This window comes from Sturnira hondurensis, unplaced genomic scaffold (assembly GCF_014824575.4).
Source record: "Sturnira hondurensis isolate 20B ecotype Veracruz unplaced genomic scaffold, ASM1482457v3 Scaffold0008196, whole genome shotgun sequence".
NCBI classification, from domain to species: Eukaryota; Metazoa; Chordata; class Mammalia; order Chiroptera; family Phyllostomidae; genus Sturnira; species Sturnira hondurensis.
The window spans coordinates 7,245,811-7,267,873 of NW_028080827.1; the positions used below are offsets into that span (position 1 = coordinate 7,245,811).

The 22,063-nt window shown below is 39.1% G+C and overlaps 1 protein-coding gene across 4 annotated transcripts in view; it reads right to left on the reverse strand.

Moving 5' to 3' along the window:
- MYO5A (myosin VA) overlaps positions 1 to 22,063 on the reverse strand; it is a 185,177-nt gene that overhangs the window by 60,652 nt on the left and 102,462 nt on the right. For all 4 annotated transcript variants that reach the window (XM_037054650.1, XM_037054649.1, XM_037054648.1 and 1 more), the window contains exons 12-16: positions 14,435 to 14,575; positions 12,694 to 12,819; positions 11,166 to 11,249; positions 4,748 to 4,909; positions 3,311 to 3,408 (exon numbers count right to left, since the gene is read on the reverse strand). In XM_037054650.1, the coding sequence (XP_036910545.1) occupies positions 3,311 to 3,408; positions 4,748 to 4,909; positions 11,166 to 11,249; positions 12,694 to 12,819; positions 14,435 to 14,575 (611 nt within the window). The remainder of the gene's footprint in view (positions 1 to 3,310; positions 3,409 to 4,747; positions 4,910 to 11,165; positions 11,250 to 12,693; positions 12,820 to 14,434; positions 14,576 to 22,063) is intronic.

Genomic DNA, 22,063 nt, shown 5'->3' on the forward strand with positions numbered 1-22,063 from the left:
TGTGTGAGAATGGGGCGGAGACAACTGGCAGTAAAAGGAAAGAGCTATAAACATTATCTGTCCTTTTCCACCACAACTCACAGGAAACGCCATGGAGAATATTAAAAACAACAACAAACGAACCACCCCACTCCAGTCCTTTGCCCGTACTCATCACACGGCTTGGCTTGACTCGCCATTCTCGTAATTCTGTAATTCTTTAGCTCACAGGCTCCCCTGGAACAAAGACTGGCTAGCTCTGGAGATTTCTCTAACAAGGACACATTAAGTATGCCCCGTTCAGTTATCCTTTTAAAAAATTATTGGTGTTCTAAAAGCTATTCAACTCAGTGGAATGTGTACATCCTAAGCATTTATAGTGTCCACATCAATAAAAAATATTTTTGTTTTGTATTCTGTCTTGTATGATTTATGTTTATTTTAGTCCAAACAACTGGCATCTTAATGTTAAACTGACCCTAAGAGAGGAAGTGGAAAGACCTGCCACCTGCTGGATGATCACTCCCTTTACTCCCCGAGTTAAGCTCCCAGGGTCCTCTCCGACACTCTGCCGTGTTATTTTCTCAAGTATTCTGGTGTCCTGGAGAGCGGCTCAGGGCTTGGCAGCTTCTTCCTGCTTCCCACTTCCTCCAGAAAGGGCTTCCCAGCAATGAGGAAGATAATATCGGTTTTTCAGAACTGCCCTCCAGTGTGAGGCAAAACACCCAGAGGGCAGAGTTGGCCGGGGTACAGGAAAAAGAGCACTCCTACTCCAAATTGTCCAGTGGGAGCTGGAGTTACTGTAACCTTTGGTAAATGTGCCTAATCTTTGACCCACAAATCCTACTTCTGTAAATAGATTTTCCTAAGGAGGTAATCAGGCAAAAACACAAAAATGTTTGGCAGAAAACGTTTATCACAGCATTGTTGGACTAACCTAAAAGCACTTAGTAGGAAATAATTCAAATAAATGATGGTATGTCTAGTGGGCCTGCGAACCACATGATCATGGTTTGATTCTCGGTCAGGGCACATGCCTGGGTTGCAGGCCAATTCCCAGCAGGGGACGCATGAGAGGCAACCACACATTGATATTTCTCTCCTTCTCTCTCTTTCCCTTCCCCTCTAAAGATAAATAAATAAAATCTTAAAAAATATATAAATGGTATGTCTATACAATAGGATACTGTGTAGCCACTAAAATGATGATATGAATTTTTATTTACTAATATGGATAGTATCTACAATTTATTGAGATAAAAGCAGATACGAAACAGCAATTATAGCATGAACCCTCTCCTTTTATTAGTGTGTGTCTCTCTCTTGTTCTCTCTTTTATTCTCTCTCTCTCTCTCTCCCATACACACACCCACCCTGAGCAGGGAAGGAAACAATGTTGGCCATTAATACCCAGTTATCTCTCTGGGTATAATAAATGCTCTTTTAATTTATTTTAATAATATTTTACATTTCCTGAAAATTGTTTTTACAATGCACATATATTACTTTTAAAATTAGAGAAATATTTCCCTTTTGAAAAAAACCCTTTTCCTCCATATATGGTAATTGACGTGGAACAACATGTTCGGTAAAAGTAGACGTTCTGTGATGGTTTCAGCAGCTGAAAAGTGACAGGGGTAACGGTGAGCCTTTGCCAAAGCAGTTTTACCCACCCAGCTCTGGTTTTAACTAATGTCCAAATTAACAAAAGCCCAGGAAGATCTTAAACTGAAGTAAATTCAAAACAGAAAATAGAGCTATGAATGCTTGCTTAACCTCAACTTTTAGAATCTTCAGAAGGCTAACTACTAATTTGTTCTCGCATTCTCAAAAGGGAACAGAAAATGAAAAAATGCACACAAAGCAATTTTGAGAAAGAACCACAAAGCTGAAGGCATCACACTCCCTGATTTCAAACATTGGTATAAAACTATAGGATATGGGCATAAAAACAGACACACAGATCAATGTAACAGAATAGAGACCAGAAATAAACCCACACATACATGGTCAATTACTTCATGGCAAACAAGCCAAAAATATACAATGAGGAGAGGACAGTCTCTTTGACAAATGGTGTTGGAAAAGCTGGCCAGCAACGTGCAAACAATGAAACTGGAGCACTATCTTACACCATGCACAGAAAATGAACTCAAAATGGATTATAGACTTGATCATAAGACCTAAAACCATAAAAATTCCTAGAAGCAAATTAGGTGGTAAGGTCCCTGACATGGTTCTTGGTGAGGATTTTTTGAATCTGATGCCAAAAGCAAAAATAAACAAGTTGGATTATATCAAACTAAAAAGCTTCTGCACAGCAAAGGAAACCATCAACAAAATAAAAAGACAATCTAATGAGTGGGAAAAATATTTGAAAATTATATAACCAATACAGAATTAAGATCTAAAATATATAAAGAACTTATACAACCTAATAGCAAAAAAATCTAATTAAAAAATGAACAGAAGATCTAAATATATATTTTTCCAAAGAAGACATACAGATGGCCAACAGGTATAAAGACGTTCAACGTTACTAATCCTCACAGAAATGCAAATCAAAACCAAAATGAGATACCATCTCACACTTGTTAGAATATCTATTACCAAACAACAATAAATAACAAGTGTTGGTGAGGAGGTGAAAAAAGGGAACCTTCTTTCAGTGGGAAAGTAAATGGGTGAAGCCAGTACAAAAACAGTATGGAGATTCCTCAAAAAATTAAAAATACAACTATCATAGCATCCAGTAATTCCACTTCTGGGTATTTATCAAAAAAAACATAACAAAAACACTAACTCAAAAAGACATATACACCCCCACGCTCACTGAAGCATTATTTATAATAGCCAAGACATGGAAACAACCACATCAATGGATGAATGGATAAAGAAACTGTTGTATATACACAATAGAATATTCTTCAGCCATAAAAGAAAGTGAAATATCACCATTTGTGGCAACATAGAAGGCATGTTGCTAAATGAAAGAGAAAGACAAATACCATATGATCCCTCCTACATGTGAAGTCTAAAATACACAAAGCAAAACAAAACAACATATACATATGCACACACACAAAATCCAAGCTCAGATTCAGAGAATCGACTGTCGGCTGCCAGAGGTAGAGGTAGGTGGGTAAGAGAAATGGGTAAAGGAAGGGGGTGGGGGGGTCAGAGTTTAAAAAAATTTTTTTTTAATTCAGTGAACTAGTGGTTTCCCTCTACAACACATGAAGGATTATCTAAATAGTTTTTTTCTTCTGTTAGTTTGGCAATCCTTATGAGACATGGATACTTTTAAATTCAGTAGTTGAAAAATACTCACGTGAATGGGAACTTGAAATCATTAGGTTTAATACAGCGCACATAATGAGGGGTGGTGGCATTGAGGGTCTCCATTAGCAGATGAAGGGAATTTCGGAACTGCACAGAAAAGGGCAGGAAGGGGTGTCAAGGTTTTGTCAAAGCCAAAGACAATGTGAAACAATTTAAAATTTTCTTCTAACAACATTAGTAGAAATTGACCCATCCTTCGAAGGGGAGCTGATATTAAACAAGAATTCTAGGACTTGAGGTTAAAATTTGCTTACGTTCTACCATTCGCATGCTTACTCTGCAAAATATACACTCACTCTCCCCCATCCCTTTTCCTTACCCCCCCCTTTTTAATAGACTCTATTTCCTTAGTGGACTTTTAGGTTCACAGGACAATTGAAGAGAAGATACACAGATTCCCCATACACCCCTTGTCCCCACACCTGCAGAGCTTTCCTCCCTGTTACATCTCCCACCAGTCGTACATCCATCACAACTGATGAATTTACACTGGCACATCTTAATCTCCCGAAGTCCATCGTTCACATCAGAGTTCAGTCTTCCCACTCCCCTTTTAATAGAAGTTTCTGCTGTTTTCTATTGCAAACTCGGAATTCTGACTAAAAATATAACTGCTATAAGAATATCAAGACCATTTAATCATGTACAGTGGTAGTTTTGCTGTAAGCTAGTGAAAAATATTGCAGATGACTTGGAAGAGTATAGGGCCATGGCTGGTGTGGCTCAGTGGATTGAGCACCAGCCTGTGAACCAAAAGGTCACCTGTTCAGTTCCCAGTCAGGGAACATGCCTGGAGTGCGGGCTGGGTCCCCAGTCAGGGATGTGTGAGAGGCAACCCATCATAAAAGAGTATAGGGAATGAGGGGAGAATGGGAGAGTACAACCAGGTTATCACTGTGGATATCACGGACATTAAGGACTAGAAGCAGTGGACCTGTGTTCCGCCCCACTTCTTGTCAGTACTGGGCACAGGGTCCTGCACACAGGAAAACAAGCTGACTAGTGCTCAGCCTCCTGTCCAAAGCCCCAGGCCACCAGTCAGGCACTAAGCATGCATGTCACACTCCCCACTCCCCACAGAGCATAAGGCATCCAAAAAAGGAGAGGGCACTATTCCAGCTGAAGGAACTGACGCTCTGCACAAACCCAGGGAGGAAACATCCAGAGAATAAATAAAACAAGTCAGCAGTGTTCTGGGAGGGAGTAGAATGAAGATGTAGAGAAGACTATTTTGGGAAAGGCTTAATCAGAGTCACAGGTCTGAAGCTAGGTGAGGAGATTGGGAGGTGGGGGAGGCTGCGGGGATGTGAGTGGGTGGAGTGGACAGGGAAAGCTGTAGCCTCTCTTCACCTGAGGATCCCACCCGGGAGGCTGAGAAAGGAAGACCTGAAGCTTCAGCTGAGCCAGAGGGGAAATCTGAACTCACCTGGTGCCCCACCGTTTTCTTGTGCTCTTTGGCCGTCTGACCTGGTCGACCTTTGGTGGGCTTTGCAGAAAGGCGGGTGAGGTGTGTACGCCCTGAAGAGGTGGCTGAGGTTGGACTAATGGCCTTCTCATCATCTTGAAATAATTCTGGTAGCATCTTAAACTGAGTCAGAAAGAACAAAAGGAAATTATACTCTAAACTCAAACTCAAATGTAAACCTTTACAGAAACATTATCAAGATTTGCGATCCGTAATGATTCCTTTAAGTAAACACTTTCAGAGTCACATTCCAGAAATAATCAGAATCTGTGTTGGGAGCCAAAAGTGTAAAGAGGAAGGTGTCATAGATGCTACAAAAACACAGGTGGAGAAACACAGTACTTCTACAACCATGTTTGGGGAACAAAATCAAAACTCCACCACTAAGACTTGAAATCCTAATCCACTCTAAACCTATTACTGAGTTTGAACTATAATTATTTTATGAGCAAAACACTCACTGAAAGTCCTACCTTTTACCTTAGTTCCACAAAATATTTTATCACCAAGCTTCATGTGTCTACCCACTAATTCAGATGGTGAGCACTAGCTAAAAAGTATCACTGAAAATCTCAGCAGGAAGGGTGTCGGGAACTAGTTCTGCAGTATTAAAATATTAAAAGATAGTTATGAATTGATACTAATTTTTAGAAAATAAATTGGATTACAGGGTTGGGGGGATGAGGGGATAAGTAGAAACAACCCCGTTCTTATCCTGTAAGCTTTTATATTTTGTTTTCAAAGGATTTATAGCTTGATTGCATACTTCCGTAATCAATTTTGTGTTCTAGAAATATGAACAATTATCAAAATGTCTGGTACTTTTTTTAAATTTAATTCTTGTTCAAGTACAGTTTTCTGTCTTATATTCCCAACCCTCCCCGCCCCCCACCAGTACTCCCCACCTCCCTCCCATTTCCACCTCCCACCTTAGTTATTGTCCATGTGTCCTTTATACTTGTTCATGTGAGTCCTTCCCCTTTTCCCCTGTGATTCTCTCCACTCTCCCCTCTGGTCCCTGTCAGCCTGTTCCTATTTCAGTGTCTTTGGTCATATTTTGCTTGCTTGTTTGTTTTGTTGTGAAGATTCCTGTTAATGGTGATATCATATGGTATTTGTCTTTCACCACCTGGCTTATTTCACCCAGCATAATGCTTTCCAGTTCCATCCATGATGTTGCAAAGGGTAGGAGCTCCTTCTTTCTTTCTGCTGCATAGAATTCCATTGTGTAAATGTACCATAGCTTTTTGACCCAGTCATTTACCGATGGGTATCTATGTTGCTTCCAGCTCTTGGCTATCGTAAATTGTGTTGCTATGAACATCGGGGTGCATAGGTTCTTTTGGACTGGTGTTTCAGGGTTCTTAGGATATACTCCTAAGAGTGGAATTGCTGGGTCAACAGGCACGTTCATTTTTAGTTTTCTTAGAAAACTCCATACTGTTTTCCATAGTGGTTGTACCAGTCTGCAATCCCACCAACAGTGAACCAGGGTCCTCTTTTCCCCACAACCTCTCCAGCACTTGTTGTTTGTTTCTTTGTTTATGATGGCTATTCTGACTGGTGTAAAGTGGTATCTCATTGTGGTTTTGATTTGCGTCTCTCTGATAGCTAGTGATACCGAGCATCTTTTCATGTGTCTCTGGATCCTCTGTATGTCCTCCTTGGAGAAGTGTCTGTTCAAGTCCTTTGCCCGTTTTTTAACTGGGTTGCTCGTCTTCTTTGAGTGGAGTCGAGTGAGTTCTTTGTATATTTTGGAGATTAAACCTTTGTCTGAAGTATCATTGGCAAATATGTTTACACTGGCAACCAAACAGTTGCTTCTCTTTTTATCTTGACACTATTTTCCTTAGCCATGCAGAAGCTTTTAATTTTGATGAGATCCCATTTGTTTATTCTTTCCTGTATGTCTCTTGCTCTAGGGGACGTATCAGTAAAAATCTTGCTGCCAATGCTCTTCTCTAGGACTTTAATGGTTTCACGGCTTATATTTAAGTCTTTTATCCACCTTGCATTTATTTTGGTGTATGGTGTAAGTTGGTGCTCAAGTTTCATTTTTTTGCACATAGCTGTCTAGTTCTCCCAACACCATTTGTTGAAGAGGCTATTTTTACTCCATTTTATGTTACTGCTCCCTTTGTCGAATATTAATTGACTGTAGAGATTTGGGTTTATTTCTGGGCTCTCTGTTCTATTCCATTGGTCTATGTGCCTGTTTGTTTGGTACTTATTAAGCGGTGGATGGTATCAGTCACTAGGGTTGGGAAAATTTTTTTGGAACAAAAGAGACTTTGAACTAATCCAGAGAAACATCTTGTACATCTTTATAACAGTGCCCCATTCCACATACATAAAGTAAATCTTTTTCATAAGTGAAATTATAATTGCAACTACCAATTATTTGTCTAATAATCTCAAAATATCTCAAGAAATAATTTTCTTGGAGGGTTCTTTCATTAAAAAACAAAATCAGATCATTTGATTTGCTATGAATTTATATATCAATCATAAGGGTAATTTAGGAAACAATGCATGATGTTATACATAACATATCAATAATGGTTTCTTTCTATACAAATGAATGTATCCCTTGCTTTATAGAATAAATAATATATTTTAGCTTGGTTGGCTACAAAGAAGGGAAAAATGTTTTAGCATTATCTTATATTACAACATTAAAGCTACATTCCAAAGGGGAAAAATAAGAGTTCCTAAGATTTGATTTGAAAACTCAGCACGGGGTTAAGATGCAGGCTACTCAATTATAGGTCAAGTACTTAGGAACCTTATCTACTGTATCCAGTCATTCTCAAACACATTGTTAGCTCTACATTAGCATTGCCTACCTAAACTTTGTTTTTCTCTGTTCTATAAGAACTAGTTAATAGAGCTGGGCTGCAATATCATATTTAGTAATTTACAGCACCCAGTAGGTACTACAAGTTAACTTAATATCTACGATATCTATCTTAAAACTGCTTAGTGTTCAGAGTTCAGAATACATACACACACCTACATACGCATGTACGTGTGTGTGGCTTCCTCCTCAGTGCAATTCTAGATTTAAAATTCTCCAAATTAATTTTTCTTCAAAAAAGGGAGGCAGTTGTACTGAAAACTGCTCTATCATTTCTTCGTTAGCAGTTGTTCCTCATGGGCCACTTTTCAAAGGCTTCTTTCCCAATTCCTTTTCAGACCTGCGTCTACAAGTTGAAATGCCCAAAGCCTCTGGCCTTTCTGTATTTTTGATCTGTCGATTCTCCCTGAGCAATCTCATCCAGCCCCACTGCTTTAAACTACCTAGTTCTAAAGACTTCCAAATTTATGTCACCTATTCTGACTTTCCCCATGACCTGCTGACCTTCCTATCCAACTTCTTATACAACATGTTCACTTGGACTATCTAACCGCCTTCTCAGGCAAAGCATGTCCAAGGCAGAACTCTTGATTCTTTCTCCCAAAAGCCTGATCCTTCATCTCAGTTGATGACACCATCATCCACCCAGTATCTCAGGCCAAAAACATAGAAACCATCCTCAATTTCTCCCTTTCTGTCACACTCCACTCAATCCATCAAGACCTGTCAACTCCACCCACAAATTCTACGCCAGCCCCACCGCTACAATCCTGGTGCCTCAGGACAGCACCTCTCACTGGATCACTGCTGCCTCATCTCCACTCACCCTAAACACATCATTACCCAGTAGCATAGCACTCCCTACATGAAAACCTTCCAGACTTCCATGGCAACAGGAATAGTGACCACACTCTTTACTTCCCTCCAGACGGTAGCTCCTGTCTACCCATCCTACACAGCCTACTCACCTAGCATGCTGCAGCCACACTGGCCTTCTTTTTTGGACCCCAAACACAAGCATCTTAGACAACTTATGTGCCCCTCACTTGGTGTGCCATCTGCTTTGACATGGCTGTCTCCCATTTTTCAGGGTACAGCCTAAACCCCTGCCCAAACTTAGTCACTCTCTGGCTTGGTACTTCCTTTATAGCATTCACCACTTTGATATAATATTATCTAAATATCTGATTAAGTGGTTATTACCTAACTCCACACAAAACCGGGATCCCTCCCATCTCCTTTACCTGGTTTACCTGACTAAATTCCTAATTTTCTGAAATCATTTATTGAGAAATTTATTCACTCCCCATTGACTAAATGCCAACTTTATTTTAAGAGAGACAAACTCACAAATATATTAAGTAGACAGATATGCCCAGACATTCCATTTTGTTTCTTTGGTCTGTCTATTCCTAAGACAGGACCCAGAATTGCTTAAGCGTTTGGGAAATAGTGTTAAAGAAAACAGAAGAATCCACACAGCAGCTTTATGAAGATGTGGGAAATCATTTCAGTAATAACAATGGCATTATTCACTAAGAGTTTTTATGCATAAAGCACTACTGTAAGGTCTTAAAACCAATTTAATACTCATAACAACTCCTTCAATACTAATGTAAATTCTATATTATAGATGAGAGATCTAAGGCATAAACTCAGTACATAAACTATGCTTTCCCTTATCAGTTAGCAACATGCAAAGTAGGGGTTACAACTCTTTTTAATGGTATTTTGTAGAGTTCCAATTTAGTAGTATTTAGTCAAGTTTGTAATTCATTTAAGTATCTCCTAATATCAGATAAGGGAACATAGATTATATTTTTTCACCAGAAAGAACTCTTGAGACACTTTTTGTTAAATTTATAATACCTTACTTCCTTTACAAGTTGTAAATTTGGCTACAGGCTTCAAAATTAAAGGAAAAAAAGACAAAACACACACACAACCCCACACTGTATTATCACAAAAATAATTCTATTTAAAACACACAACACAAATATTAACCTTGTAAGATTAGTACATCCAAGAGAACAAATCAACACTATAGTACACTTGCTCCCTATCAGGTGTAAAGACATTAAAATACAAAGTTCACACCCTCAGGCTGGGTTTCCAGAGGGCGGATTACTGACGGGGACCAGGGGAGGCCTGTAAGCTGAGCAGATCACACAGGGCCCCATTCCAGCTGCGGCAACACTACCCAGACTGACCGTCACCTGGATGACTCCTCGGACCTCACCAACAGCTCTCTTCTGACAAACTGATAACGAGCCAGTCAGAAAAGCTGAATACAGATGCAACTGAGTGTGGGCGCCCGAGAACAAGAACCTGTGACTATTCTATTTCAGCTGATTACTTAGGCAGAGTAGTGACATTAGAATTTCATGGTTTCCATCACTATTCATAAATCAAAATGATTTCTAATCTTTAACTGAATAATATTCAGAGACTACCCTGTGAGAGAATCTTATCTTATACATCAGTCCCATAAGCTATAAAGCATTAATACCCAATGCCTATGAGGATAAGTAAAAAACTGACTTTTTCTAAAGACATTTAGATTTATTATTTCCTGAGGGTTAAAACTGAAATTTGGTATTTATATGCACTTTCTAGTATCACAATAATTTAAAGTAAAAGTTTTTATTCTAAAAACAAGAGTCAAAATGTCCACATAATATTCCATTGAAGTTAGAAGGACCATTTTAGAATAAGCCAGAACAACTGGGTCATTTTCAGAATAAAACAAAAAAATGCAGTCAGCAATCTAAGAGATTTTGATGAATGTTTTTAGTTTTTTATTGAATATTTGAATATTCACTTTGCTACCCAGAGTAACTGGCTTCCTGGTTTGCTCCCTGCAGAATGAAACTGAGCTGTGCTTCCCTCCCTTTCTTCTCCTGCTGAGAGCAAAACAATGGAGAGTGGGATCAGCTTCGTAAACAGTAACCATCACAGTTCTCTGCCATCTGGAACAGTCTTCTCCCACTAGAAAGCAGTGTTTCTAGAGTCTATGCCTAGAAAAAATAATCCCAAAGTGCTTTGGGCCGCACCTGCAATTGCACTCAATGATCCAGCGATCAACCTCCCTCTGAACAGAGTGCATAAGGCTATGCTTCAAGTGAATTCCTTCAAAAGGACACAGTAAAAATTTCACATGAAGCTGAAAGACAACACTGCATAGTGGTGAGGAACGCGGACTCTGAGCCAGAGAGCCTAGGCTTTAATTTGGCTGGAAAACTCCCTACCTGTGTAGTCCCTATGCCTCAGGCCCCTCATCTGTGAAACAGGCGGAGCAATGACAATGCCACCTTATTGTGAGGATTAGATGAGTTAAGGTTTGTAAGGCACTGAAAACAGGACCTCATTCACAGTAAGCATTATGTATTTAATAAGTTAAAAATGAACAATAAAGCTGATTCTGTCAGAAAAATCAGTATTGCTTTAAAAAAGCTAAGGCTTAAGTAATTAACATTTTTATTGAATATATCCTGACTGAAGGAAACCATGCATTGTTGTTACCTTGCTTGATTTAAGAACTTTAATTTGTTCTTCAAAAACAGTGTCTTTATTCTTTTCCAGAAAGCCTTCACACTGGTACTCCACCTGAAAACACATGGAAAAATGTCCTTAACTAATAAAACTTTTGAATAGATATCATAATCATGAACAACAAAAAATGTGTTAAGCTCAGGCTATATGAGTGGCAACCAGAGAAGTGGTTATCACTGGTCTTATTCTAAGAAACTAGAAACTTGGTAAGAAGTACGTGGACCCTAGAGTAACACGCCCCCAGCACTGTTTCTCCTAGGGAACAGTGCTCATGCTTAGTACCTGGGGTCTAGCACATCCTCCCAACCATGGTGAGCAGACACATCTGAAGGGAACTCTGCTCCCCTAGCGGGCCCTCCTCTAAAGCTGACCCAATGTATCTCCTTCTAACCTAGTTCACCAACCAACAGGGGTAAATGTCCTCTTGGGAGAAGAGAGATTAAAGTGAGAGAGAAGATCAGAAGGAACAAATGACGAGCTGACAACAGATGCAAGTGAAGGGTGGTAAGTACTGTATGATTTGGTAAGTGGAACTACTTGAGAATGGACTGTTCCTATTTCACAAACTCCAGCAACTTCAGCCACTCAAGGGGCTCCCAGCCTGCATCACAAAGCCCTTAGGTACAAGTCAGTTCAAGGGTTTCCTGCCAGGTTTAAGGAGGACTCAGAAGGCCCCAAATCCTGAAGGAGACTCCGACAAGCTTACTCCACAGCCTACCCCACAACCTCCTTGAACATACATTAGTCTCATGGCTCCTGATTTTCTTAGTAGAGTATAGAGCTGGCGGAGCAGTGAGTTGGCCTGCCTCGTTAGTAGGGACCCAGTGAGTCAGTAACAGAGAGTGACACAAGTACACAATTTCTATTCTGAAATCCTTGGGGTCGGCTGAGTTTTAGAACTAGGAATTTTTCAGTAAAGTCCAAAGCAGCGATCTGTAGTCATATACATTATCATTTCTACACTGAAATATATAAATATACAGCCTAACCGGGATAAGTAAAGACTATAAATAACCTGCTAGTTCAGGTCAGAGATCAGGTTTAGCCACGAAATGAATTAAGAAAAGACTTCCGGTTTTTAGAATTTCTTGGATTTTACAATTACAGATAGAGGACTGTAGACCCATTTTATAATTTCATAATTCCATTTATTCTTATAAGGCTCAAAAGAATGAAAACTTCAACCAAAAAAAAAAAAGAGATACCTCTTGACTATTGATTTTTTTTCCTCTTTGAACTAAAGTATTCAAAAAGAAAAAAGAGCCCTGGCTGTGTAGCTCAGTGGATTGAGTGCTGTCCTGTGAACCAAAAAGTTACTGGTTTGATTCCCAGCCAGGGCACATGCCTGGGTTGCGGGCCAGGCCCCCAGTATTGGGGTGCACAAGAGGCAACCACACATTGATGCTTCTTTCCTTCTCTTTCTCCCTCCTTTCCCCTCTGTCTAAAATGAATAAATAAAATCTTTAAGAAAAGAAAAAAGATAATAAAGCTTCCTTACTTTGTCAGCAAAATGTTGAATGATGAAAGCTTTGTTTGACAGACGGGGTTTTTCAAAGAGTGCACATTTGTTCAAATGTGTGTTGTACAATTTTTGGGCCCAAGTGTCATCTGTGCCTTTAGGCATCTGCATTCAATGAAAGGAAAAAAAGAAAGAAAATTAGGTAAATATTGTTATGAGACTCTTCTGATGCATTAATTAAGAGACCATTTTTGGGCTTTGCTTACCAATTCTTATACATTTTTTAAATTAAATTTATTGGGGTGACATTGGTTAATAAGATAATATAGGTTTCCAATATATATTTCTATGATATATGACTTGTATATTGCATTGTGTGCCCACTACCCAAAGTCAAATTTTTATATTCAACTTAGGAACTCATTTCTTCTACATTTCTTTCTTAGAGGCCAAAATACAATTATTAACAAAAAAGAATGACTGAGACCTTCCCATGGGCAACTCATTCTGCCTATACCAGCAGCCCTCAAATAAATATTCGATTTGTTCTTAAAGCAATAAAAGCCTCACAAATAAAAGATGAAATATCATGACTATCATGTATTTTCTAAAAACCTGTTTAAAAGGTAACATTTGCACATAGTGAAATATTTATATAATTCAGAAAGATAAAATGGAGAGCAGTCTCATCTCACCACTTACATCAATTTCATCTTTTTTGTCTTTGAAGGCATCTAAAGGTATGTATGCAAATAGGATCATTCCATAAACTCACTGTAGTTTTGTTCTCTTTATAATAGCATTCTTGTATTTATAGCTACTAGGTTGTTACTGACTCTTGTAGCAATGAGTTCCTTTACATGTGTACCTTAGATACTCTGCAAGTATATTCATAGGGTCAATTCCCAGCAGTTCCACTGCTGAGTCAAAATATCTGTGTGTTTATAGCTTTGATAAATAGTGTCAAATTTCCTCTAAAATATATTGTATTAATTCATGCCCTACATTGCAATGTATATGCACTAAATATTCACTTGGTAGTATCAAATGGAAGTTATTATTAAATTTAAATTACCTGATAGGTAAAAGACAGTATCTCATTTTTGTTTTGATTTGCATTTTATTTAATTTTGAGTGAGGCTGAGAACCTTTTCATTACACGCATTCTGAATGTTGTACAAAACCTGGATGCTTAGGAGGATCAATCTATGTTTCAGTTGTAACTTATGGCATATAAACTAAATAAAGAAAAAGATGGGTTATTTGTCTAGGATCATTCAGTTAGCAGTAAAGCTGGGGATCCCATTTTTTCCAGCATGCTGCATCCTCAAACATTAAACCTAAAACTCCCTCCTCACCATACACAGCAGTAATAAAGGACTAGTCAAATTTTAAATTATGAATATTTAGAACTATTATTCAAAATACCTTTTGTAATTTCTTGCACTTCTTTAAACATATCATGCCACTGAACAATAAGTACCAAATATAAGCATACTATTTAATAAAAGTGGCTTAATTGGTAGTAGCTATATCAGATGCAATTTTTTCACATAACTTAGAGTCAGCTGAAAAGAGAGGGGAAATTCTCCTACTCTCATTGGTATTTAAAGCCCTTTGGGCCGAGTGACTACAGAATGCAAGTTAGGTACCACAATGGCACCTCACAAGATACTATGACTCTCTGCTTAAACCCATTTACCTTCTGACCTTGATATATCTGGCACATAGTAGACTGGCTTTGATAGACTAAGTAAATACATCAGGGAGTCACACTTACTTTGCATTCCTCATCCAGCAAATCTAGAATGCCCAGCTTAGACTCTATTAGATTAATGCAAGGCTGATTATCATAAAAATCTATGAGAGTCCATGGAATTTGTTCCTTCATATATTCTTCTTGTTCTAATTTGAAGACATGCTGAAATAAATGAGAAAAAAGTGGCATTACCAAATCATTATCGTAAACAATGTGAGTCAGGAAACAACCTTTATATAAAACACTCTGTAAGATACCAACATAATTTAAGATAGTCTATGGCTTCCAGCAAAAACAATCTTGTGGGAAAAACATGATTTACACACAGAGAACAATAAAATAAAGCAAATAAAAACCACAGACAATAAAACCTCAGCTATGCAGACTTCTTGATAAGCAAGTAAATCTAGGCATGTGAATGTTGTAAATAGCTCATAAGTTGCCCTGGCCTGGTAGCTCATTTGATTAGAGCACCCTCCCAAAATGCCAAGGATGAGGGTTTGATCTCTAGTTAGGACACATAAAAGAAGCAACCAATAATGAATGCATAAAAAAGTGGATCAACAAATCTCTATTTCTCTCTCCCCCCCTTCCTCTCTCTCTAAAAATCAATCAATAAAAATTTTTTTGGTTTTATGTTTTAAAGATTATTGATTGATCGATTGATCTTTAGAGAAAGGGGAAGGGAGGGAGGAAGAGATGGAGTGAAACATCAATGTGTATTTGGCTCTCAAGCGCCTGCTACCAGGGAGTTGGCCCACAACCCACGTAAGAGCCCTGACTGAGAATCAAAGTAGCAACCCTTTGGTTCGCAGGTCAGTGCTCAATCCACTGAGCCACACCAGCCAGGATCAATAAATAGAATTTAAAAAATAGTTCAATAAATAAAAAAAATTTAATACAGCATCACAATATAGCGACGTGGTTGTCCCACCCTGAACACCTAAGGTTCTGCCCCTCACTATCTAACAGGCATGCTGAGACAACAAAAATGGCCCAAATGAAAGAATAGTTCAAAGCTTCAGAAAAAATACAACTAAGCGATGAAGAGATAGCCAACCTATCAGAATCAGAGTTCAAAACAAAGGTAATCCGGATGCTCCAGGAATTCACTGGATACTTCAACAGCATAAAAAAGACCCAGGCAACAATGAAGGTTGCATTATGTGTGATAAAGAAAAATCTATGGGGAACTAACAATGACAGGAAGAAAACCAGGATTCAAATCAATGCTTTGGAGAAGAAGGAAGAAAGAAATATTCAACCAGAACAGAATGAAGAAACAGAATTCAAAAAAATGAGAAGAGGCTTAGGAACCTCCAGGACATCTTTAAACAACCAAATCATAGGGGTGCCAGAAGGAGAAGAACAGCAAGAAATTGAAAACTTATTTGAACAAATAATAAAGGAAAACTTCCCTAATCTGTCAAAAGAAATAGACTTTCAGGAAGTCTAGGAAGCTCAGAGAATCCCAAAGAAGTTGGAACCAAGGACGAACACACCAAGGCAGATATAATTATATTAGCCAAGATTAAAGATAAGGAGAGAATCTTAAAAGCAGCAACAGAAAAGGAGACAGTTACCTACAAAGGAGTTCCCATCAGACTGTCAGCTGATTTCTCAAAAGAAACCTTACAGACAAGAAGGCACTGGAAATAAGTATTCCAAGTCATGAAAGGCAAGGACCTACATCCAAAATTACTCTATACAGCAAAGCTATCATTTAGAATGGAAGGGCAGATAGAGTGCTTCTCAGATAACGTAAAGTTAAAGGAGTTCATCATCACCCAGCCCTTATTATATGAAATGATAAAGGGGCTTATCTAAGAAAAAGAGGATCAAAACTATGAACAGTAAAATGACAACAAACTCATAGCTATTAACAAACCAAACCTAAACAACAACAACAACAAAAAAAAAACTAAGCAAACAACTAGAACAGGAACAGAACCACAGAAATGGAGATCGAATGGAGAGTTATCAGTGATGGAGTGGGATGGGGAGAGAGGGTGAAAAGCTACAGAGAATAAGTAGCATAAATGGTAGAAAATAGACAGGGGAAGTTAAGAATAGTGTAAGTAATGTAGAAGCCAAAGAACTTATATGTGCGGCCCATGGATATGAACTAAAGGGGAAAAATGTGGGTGGAAGGGGGTATGCAGGGCAGAGGGGAATAAAGGGGGGAAATGGGACAACTGTAATAGCATAATCAATAAGATGTATTAAAAATAAAAATAGAAAGGTTTTTAAATGTAGCAGCCTTCAACATTTGATATGTATACATCCAAAACTGTCCTATATACTTTTTAAAGTATACTTCATTGATTATGCTATTACAGGTTTCCCGATTTTCCCCCTTGGTTCCTTCCCCCAGCACCCTCTAACCCTCCAGCATTTCCCCACCTTAGTTCATGTCCATGGGTTGCACACACAAGTTCTTTTTAGTGCTCTGTTTCCCATACCATTTTTGATCTCTTCCCATCTATTTAATGCCTACCAATTATACTTCTTCTTCCCTGGACATTTGCCCCTCTATTCCTCCCTTCGCCCTTCCCACTGAAAACCCTCCATGTGATCTCCATTTCTCTGATTCTGTTCCTTTTCTAGTTGTTTGCTTACTTTTTATTTTCCTTTATTTTTTGATACATTTGTTGATAGTTTTGAGTTTGCTGTCATTTTACTGTTCATATTTTTTATCTTCCTTTTCTTGGGTAAGTCCCTTTAACATTTCATATAGTAATGGCTTGGTGATGATGAACTCCTTTAACTTGATCTTGTCTGGGAAGCACTTTATCTGCTCTTCCATTCTAATAGAGTATTCTTGGATGTAGGTCCTTTCCTTTCATCACTTTGAATACTTCTTTCCAGCGCCTTCTTGTCTACAAGGTTTCCTTTGAGAAATCAGTTGATAGTCTTGTGGGAACTCCTTTGTAGGTAACTGTCTCCATTTCTCTTGTTGCTTTTAGGATTTTCTCTGTCTTTAATCCTGGGTAATTTAATGGTGTGCCTTTGTGTGTTCTTCTTTGGGTCCAACTTCTTTAGGACTCTCTGGGCTTCCTGGACTTCCTAAAAGACTATTTCTTTTGCCAGATTAGGGAAGTTTTCCTTCATTATTTGTTCAAGTAAGTTTTCAATTTGTTGCTGTTGTTCTCCTCCTTCTGGTACCCCTATGATTCAGATATTGGAATATTTCAAGTTGTAAAAGAGGTTCAAAAGTCTCTCTTCATTTTTTTGAATTGTTTCTTCATTCTGTTCCAGTTGGATGTTTATTTCTTCTTTTGTTCCAAATTGTTGCTTTGAATCATGGTTTCCTTCCTGTCACTGTTAGTTCCCTGAATATTTGCTTTATTTCATTTTGGGTATCTTTCTTTCATTTTTTGACCAAGCTGAATCAGTTCTGTGAGCATTTTTATTACCAGGGCTTTAAATTCTCCATCAGATAGGTTGGCTATCTCCTCATCACTTACTTCTCTTTCGGAAGTTTTGCTCTGTTCTTTCATTTTGGCCCTATTTCTTTTTTCTTTATAATTTATTTAATTGTTGTTCAAGTACAGTTTTCTGTCTTTTACTCCCATCCCGGCCCAACCCCCAGTGCTCCCCACCTCCCTCCCATTTCCACCCACCTTAGTTGTTGTCCATGTGTCCTTTATACTAGTTCCTATAAATCCTTTCCCCTTTCCCCTGAAATTCCCTCCCCTCTCCCATCTGATCACTGTCAGCCTGTTCTCTGTTTCAGTGTCTTTGGTTATATTTTTCTTGCTTGTTGTTTTGTTGTTTAGATTCCTGTTAAAAGTGAGGTCATATGGTATTTGTCTTTCACCGCCTGGCCTTAGGTGTTCACTGGGACAGGGCAACCCTCCAGGCTGCACTGTGGCGCTGCCTGTCAGGGAGGGGCCAGAGAGGGAACAGTACAGCTTGCTTGCTCGTCTCTCTCTCTTTTCAAAAAACTCTTGTGTGAGACTGGGAGTTTCTCCCGCTGCTGCAACCACCATAGTCCACAGCCCACTCCCAGTCTCAGTTTCCCCTTAAGTCATCCCCACCTGTGCAGCCCACTGTCTCTTTGCAGCCCACCCTGCGTGCATGGTTGCTGCTTTGCTGCAGTTTCTCTCTTTCCACTGCCTTACTGGTCTGGTTGTTCCACTTGACTATTTCTTTAATTCCATGGTTGTCAGAGTTCCATGCACAAAACTGCACTATATACTTTTTGACCTCCTATTTAATAAATTATCGCACCATGTTGTTAAAACATAGGCTCGGAAATGCCTTCACTGACCTTGACCAACTAGGCAGAGTGGATGCCCTCTAGACTACTGAACCATACTGGATGATGCTTATAGCACAACAAGGTAATTCTCTTAAGGGCTGTGGTGTTGAAGTGCATGTGCCTCAGAAATAGGTACCAGTTGGTTTTTTCGTGTCTGCCTTGATTGTTCTCCAGTGAGGAAATCTACTGCTCACCCTTCTGTATTCTATATCCAACTCTGTAAGCAGTTGGAACCACTATCAATTCATGCTGTCTCTGCTAAATGCTTTAGCCAGCACACTCACCATTGCTTCTAATCTCCATTCATTCATTTCAGCAAAAATACGTATTGACTGTCTACTATGTGCCAGTCATCAAACACCATTAACAAAATAGATATGGGCTCTGCCTTCATGGAGTTTGGAGACCAGTGGGAGAAACAGGCAGAAATCAAATAATCACACGGAATATAACTACAAACTGTAATGTTAGAAAAATAATATGAGCTACACGAACAAGCACCCTCATTGAGTTTGGACAAGGAGTGGGGAGAGGAGGTTTCCCCGAGGAGAGGCTGTGTGATCGAGCTCTGCAGATGAAGGGAGCCAGGTCAGTCTGGGTGGGAAGGGCAATGCATCTCTGCTGCTGCTCCTGCTGCAGGCTTCCAGCCCATGCAGCCCACCTACGACTTCTAGTCTATTCATATTCTCATGATCTCCAATTGTTAGTCCTTGGGCATTTCTGCTTTCCTTTACTAATCTTTTCTGTCTTCCTTGGTTTGTGGATACATCTTGCTACTTTTCTGGAAAGATCAGCTCTGTGGCTATGACCAGACAACACATATTAAGAAACCAAAACCCCACAAAACTGAAGTTTCACCAAGATTTCTGATACACACTCTCTTATAATGCTGCTCTTGGCTCATATGCAGCATTTGTAGTCTAACCAGCTGCAATAAGCTTTAGTCAAAAAAGAAAACCTGATCATCTCTATGAATATTTATGTAATGCTAATTAGAAAGCAAATTTCTTGTATCCTTTGATTAATGAGAAGGCAAATGAGGCACCATGTGTCAGCAGGATGCCCTGACTGATGGTACCAATATTTTCTGAAACAATAAGCCCTCTTTTTTTAACTCATTAATTTATATGCAGTCTCCACACTGACAAGAGAAACACTGCTCCAGGCTTTGAACAGAGCTTTCTTCTCATACACATCCGATATCTAAGTTTGGAACAAGTACATGGGCCCTCAAAATTTTTGCATGCTCAGCCCTGGCTGGTGTGGCTCACTGGACTGAGTGTTGGCCTGTGAACCAAGGGGTTGTAGGTTTGATTCCCAGTCAGGGCACATGCCTGGGTTGTGGGCTGAGTTCCTGGTTGTGGGAATGTAGGAAGCAACCATGCAAAGATGTTTCTTTCCCTCTCTTTCTCTCTCCCTTCCCCCTCTCTAAAAGTAAATTTTTAAAAAGATTTTATTTATCTATTTTAGGAAGGGAGGGAGAGAAACATCGATGTATTATTGCCTCTCACACACCCCCTACCAGGGACTCAGCCTGCAAACCAGGCATGTGCCCTGACTGGGAATCGAATCTACAACCCCTTGATTCACAGGCCAGCACTCAGTCCACTGAGCCACACCAGCCTGAGCTAAATAAAATCTTTAAAAAAAATTTTTGGATGTTCAGTTGTCAAAAAGACAATGTGGGCATGAGGTTTAATATGGCCAGAAATCTTTGATCAATATGGTAATCCCTCCAAACACTAAATATGCAGAACACCATGTTTTTCATGCTCATGTCCTACCCACAGTCACTACTAAGGGAGAAGCCCTGAACAGCCAAGTTCTTTACTGTGAGACCTGGTGTGCCTAGTCGCAGCTGACTACACCAAGTATGGGTACTTGAGGGCACTCTGTTGCAGGGACCTCTGACAAAAAAATGAACTGGGTTATCAGTGGAAGCTGCCTCTGAAAGAAGTCAGGAAGAAGGTGAGTTAAGCAAGTTAGAAGAATGGGAGGTGCCCTCCAACCACTGATGGATACACAGGAAGTTCAAAGTGAGTAAGCAGAAGCCTTGAGGTAAAGAAAATACATACAGAATAGAAAGAAAGAATATGCCATTTGATACTAAGGAATGGAGCANCTGTGAGACCTGGTGTGCCTAGTCGCAGCTAACTACACCAAGTATGGGTACTTGAGGGCACTCTGTTGCAGGGACCTCTGACAAAAAAATGAACTGGGTTATCAGTGGAAGCTGCCTCTGAAAGAAGTCAGGAAGAAGGTGAGTTAAGCAAGTTAGAAGAATGGGAGATGCCCTCCAACCACTGATGGATACACAGGAAGTTCAAAGTGAGTAAGCAGAAGCCTTGAGGTAAAGAAAATACATACATACAGAAAGAAAGAATATGCCATTTGATACTAAGGAGTGGAGCAGTTGTGCATAAAAGCTAAGAAGCAGTATGGTGTGTGGGTGCTGGGGCGGGGAGGGGGGCCGTGGAGAGAGAAGAAAAATGGAGGGATAGAAACAGAAAGAGAGAAAGAGAAGCAAGAGAGCCAGAAACATACATTCAGAGAGCTGAGGTCCTTGAGAAACAGACACACTAGCCAGTCCCTGATGAGACTGGCGTTGGTTCCTTACACTTCTAGTCACCTTGTACCAAAATATACTAGGAAAGAGCAGAAGGCTGCGGCCTTGATTAGAGTATTAAGAAACTTTAAAAAACCTTGAGAAAAGATTATGCTCAATTTAGTCTCTCAAAGGTTTTTATCAATATTCCTTATGCAGAGTAGAAAAATACAGCCATCATATTCTTAATACCTAAGGTTTTAAGATCACCTCTACATTATTTCACTCTGCTAAGTAGCTTAATTTGCTAAATAAATATGACCCAATTTTTATCAATGTGTATGCAATATTTTTTTAAAAATCAAACAGCCAAAGGGTTCATGATGACAAGCTAACAATCCCTTGTCCCATCTCTCCCCAACCTCGGCCTCCCTGCCTGGTGGCAACCAGTTTCATAACTCCCTTAGGTATTTCTTCTGATATTTATCTTAAAAGAATATGCTTATCAACTACATCTTAACTTATTTATTTGAAATATTACCTATTGATTTCTTCATTAGATGAGGCTAACTTCATACATACTACCTTTAACTGCTTTTTCACACCCTCCCAATATTACTGGTTTTAAATCTTCTGGTTTTTCTTAATTTTGTAACTTAAAATATCTTTAAACTTCTATTTTTTTCTTCATTAACTTGACCTCTATCCTTGTAAGATGAAAATATTTATTAAGGGTTCTTTTCTTGTTCTTCAGCTCTTTTCTCTTCCATGTATCTTCCAATTCCTATGGGTGACTCATTTTTAATATCCTCTTTCATTAAAACTAATAACTGCCCCTAAT